Raw genomic sequence first — 3856 nt, forward strand, 5'->3', positions numbered from 1 at the left:
CCTGTGTTGACACCGGATTTTGACCAATCCTATAAATTCAGAGTACGAGATAATCGGAGTCACGTACAACAATAAGAAGCAAGCATGCATGCACATGGGCACGGAGTCCAAATCGGCTTCATTGGATTGATCGGCAAGGAGAGGCAAGGATGATATAAAGGAAAGGCCAGCACGTATGGATAAAAATGATTAGAATATACAACATGGATTCTGGTGCACTTTGCATGCCATGCGTGGGAGGCTTCCAGAATAATTATGCATGCCGATCTGTGCATGTACGGGAGGTTGTACGGGAGGTTGTTTCATAGAATAAAATATTTTAGAGATAGAGTTGGGTTAGTTAGAGATAGAGTTTTTTATTAGAAAAGATTGTGTACGTGACTTGCCTTGTGCGTGGTTAGATGCCAATTATGTAACGTCCGCCCTATAAATATAAAGGGACGTGGCCATTGTAAAGAATCATCACACGATCAATAATACAACATATTTACCTTTACCTTTCGGCTTTACGCCATTGCCTTAGGAGTAGGAGTAATGTAGCTTCTCGACGAGTTCCTTCTAGCAAGCTGGGCTGCATCGACCTCGATCTCCGGCGAGCTGCAAGTTCCGTCACCAGGTGTTCTAGGCTTTAACCACCGGGCGCATCGCAGTGGTTTCGTCTAGTTTCATCTACCAGTTATCGAGTATCTTGGATCTTTGACTTACGGCGCATCGCTTCTGTCTCGATCTACGGTATTCACCAGTTATCCCGCCTTGATTAAGCTTGCATCGGCTGATATTTATCTGTTCTTTCGTCTTGCCGTTCAGTTTGCTTTAATTAGCTTTAGATCGGTTCATCATAGACGATAGATCATTTAATAGCATGTTGCATCTTAATCTTGGTTACCCCTTCGAGTGCTGTTGGGAGTAAGTTCCATTGTGATTGGATTCATCAGCTGGCGGGGTTCAGATTAACGTCCTGCTAAATATTTCTAGACTGCAACTACCGGGCGCATCGCTGTGGTTTCACCTAAAAATATTGGTGGTGATGTTAGTTTAGATCTCATCGGCTTGTGGCTCTAGCTATAGTGGAGCAACAACTCAACATCATCGTGTTTCCTATCGGTCGTATGGCTGATAGTTATTGTAAATTATATTAAATTGGCCCGATCGGCCGACTCCATCGAACTTCGAGAGAATTATCTCCACCGACTCCATCGAACTTCGAGAGAATTATCTCCACCTTGTCAGTTGAATGGTCAAACTGACTGGCACGCCCGCGCACACCACGCGCGCTGATTTGGATTCTGCACTGGAGTTAAGCAGATCTCCCAGGTCCTCATGTGCTGATGCAGGGTCCACCACCGCCAGGATTTTGCGTCAACACATTTTGATAGAAGTACTTTGATCAGCGTAATCGACTTGCTAGACATCCGCCATTTGATAGAGCTGCACGTAGGTGTTGAAATATTGAATTGTGAGTACACATGACAGGTAAGTTGATGCTACAAATTATATGAGAAGGAAGGAGCTCAGTGGCTTTTTACTATGCATTTAGATATACATTATGTCAACTATGTATTTAGAAATGCTAAAATTACTTACATTTTGAAACGATGGAGTACAAGTAGTTACAGAAGATGGGACGATGAGAGCTGCAAACAAATATCAACATGATAACATCGATGAAGAAAAATTGGTGTCACGAATGCCATGCCATAGGTGCGTATCTTTCTTGGTTAGACGTGCCAATACATTAAGCTTGTACAAGGTACTCTACGTATCACCTTCAATTCATTTATCATCTCACTCCTCGCCTATTTCTAACATAAACTATATTCCTTCTTTTACTTATGTACATAAGTATGACTGTGTAACAACCTTGTGATTTTGTAGACCGTTGTTGAAACCGTGACATGTATTGCAAGCTTAAATAATAATATGCACAGTTTTCACAAAGGTAATGAATGGAGAATGTGAACCATAGGCACTCTCTTGTACTTGCCTGTTTTCTTAGTAGTGTTATTAATGATAAAACAAAGTGAAAATAAATAGAAAACTAACAGGTGCCACAAGTTTATGGGGTTAATTTCTATTGCTTGGACAAATATAAGGATATATCTCTTTTTTGTTGCAACCAAAATATAAGGATATATCTCTCTGGTGTCGGTTTCTTTCTACTATTTTCCATTGATTACTCTTACTGGGGTTTTTTAGGAAACGTCATAGTGGATTTTAGTTACACAATGTTTTGTTAATAATAAAGAGTTCGAGAAAAAATTTATGTATCTATAGATTTATCCATTCATTTGTTTGGAAAATACATACACCAGTCATCAACTTACCTGTGGTAACTTTATTAATCAAAGAATGCGGTAAAGGTAACCAGCAGGAAGCGGTCAACGCGAGAGCGAGACGACCTGTTAGCAAATCCGTAATTAACTCTAATTCCAGCGTCCAATTGGAAAGGACACGATTCGCCCCGGGGAAGAATACCTAGGCCCCAGGTCTCCGTGTCGGGTCACCGCAACCCAAAGGCCGCACCTTTCGCCTCTCCGGCGCTAGGGTTTCGCTTCCCCGCAATTCGATCCGCGAGAGCACGAGGTACGCACCGAAGATTCCACCCTCGGCACCCCAGATTCGTGGCCTGGTTCCCCTAATCTATGTATTTTCTTTTGGGGTGATTTCCAGGTGATTTTTCTTTGGAGCTGTGACGTGGGAGATGCCGCCGAAGTCTAGGAGAGGCGGCGCCGCGGCGGCGAGGAAGGCGCCGGCGACGAGGGGCCGGGTGGGGAGGGCGCAGGCTTCTGCGGAGGAGGCGCCGCCGGCGGAGGAGGCGCCCGCCGAGGAGGTGAAGATCGCGGAGGAGGCCCCGAGGGTGGTCGAGGAACCGAAGCGGCAGCTCTCGCCGCCGCCGTCGCAACAGCAGGCGGTGGAGGAGAAAGGCTCCGATGCCACAGCTAATGGTGCCAACCACGCGGAAGGTATTGTGTTCCGCTCTGTGCATAGGATGTGGACTTATTCTGTGATCTGTGCTATGGTCTGTGAGCATTTGGATTTTTTGTTGCGGTGATTTTATTCTGATCCAATAGTTCCTATACTCGAGTAGCATGAACTCCAGGCAGATTTTTTTTCATTCCATTGATGGCAAGTCCAGGATGGGTACTGGATGCCTGTGGCCATGGGGAGTTCTGTTTTGACAATGTCTAGTTTTGATTTAGCCTAGTTTTATTTTCATGCAATAGGATTAATATGAACCAGAAAGAAAAAGAGAGATTGTATGATTTCTGTGATTATGGCCGTGGAGTTCTGCCTATATGCATCTGATATTGTGTGATGCTCATTAAGCCCGACATGATGGGTCTTATGTTTCACTCAATTGTTTTAGAAGAGGGAGGTGCGAAAGAAACATATGAAGAAGAGGACAAAGGCGAACGACTGGAGTTCGAGGACGAACCAGAATATGAAGAGGAGGCTGCTGTAGACTATGATGAGAAAGATTTGGAGCAATATGAAGAGCAATATGAGGATGGTGATGAAGAGGTGGAGTATACTGAAGACGTGGTTGAAGTGGAGACTGATATGGTGGATGAGGAACTTGATGAAGGTGGTGATGATGGGGAGGGGGAAGGATATGAAAATGCTGATGAAGAACATCATGTGGACGTGGATGATGAAGAGCATAATGAAATGGTCAAAGAGCACCGCAAGCGGAAGGAGTTTGAAGTTTTTGTTGGTGGGCTAGATAAAGATGCTACAGAAAATGACCTTAGGAAGGTTTTTGGTGAAGTTGGTGAGATCACTGAAGTTCGTCTGATGATGAACCCTGTCACAAAGAAGAACAAAGGCTTTGCCTTCCTGCGATATGCAACTGTGG

At 44.3% G+C, this 3856-nt stretch overlaps 1 protein-coding gene across 1 annotated transcript in view; it reads left to right on the forward strand.

Moving 5' to 3' along the window:
- Window positions 1–2448: 2448 nt before the first annotated feature.
- The window catches only part of LOC101754536 (nucleolin), a gene marked incomplete in the record, with an annotated part of 7096 nt that continues 5688 nt past the window's right edge, over window positions 2449–3856 (forward strand). The window contains 3 exon segments of the mRNA XM_012847719.3: window positions 2449–2583; window positions 2671–2963; window positions 3368–3856. Of these exon segments, the coding sequence (XP_012703173.1) occupies window positions 2702–2963; window positions 3368–3856 (751 nt within the window).

This window comes from Setaria italica, chromosome VII, assembly GCF_000263155.2.
Source record: "Setaria italica strain Yugu1 chromosome VII, Setaria_italica_v2.0, whole genome shotgun sequence".
NCBI lineage: Eukaryota > Viridiplantae > Streptophyta > Magnoliopsida > Poales > Poaceae > Setaria > Setaria italica.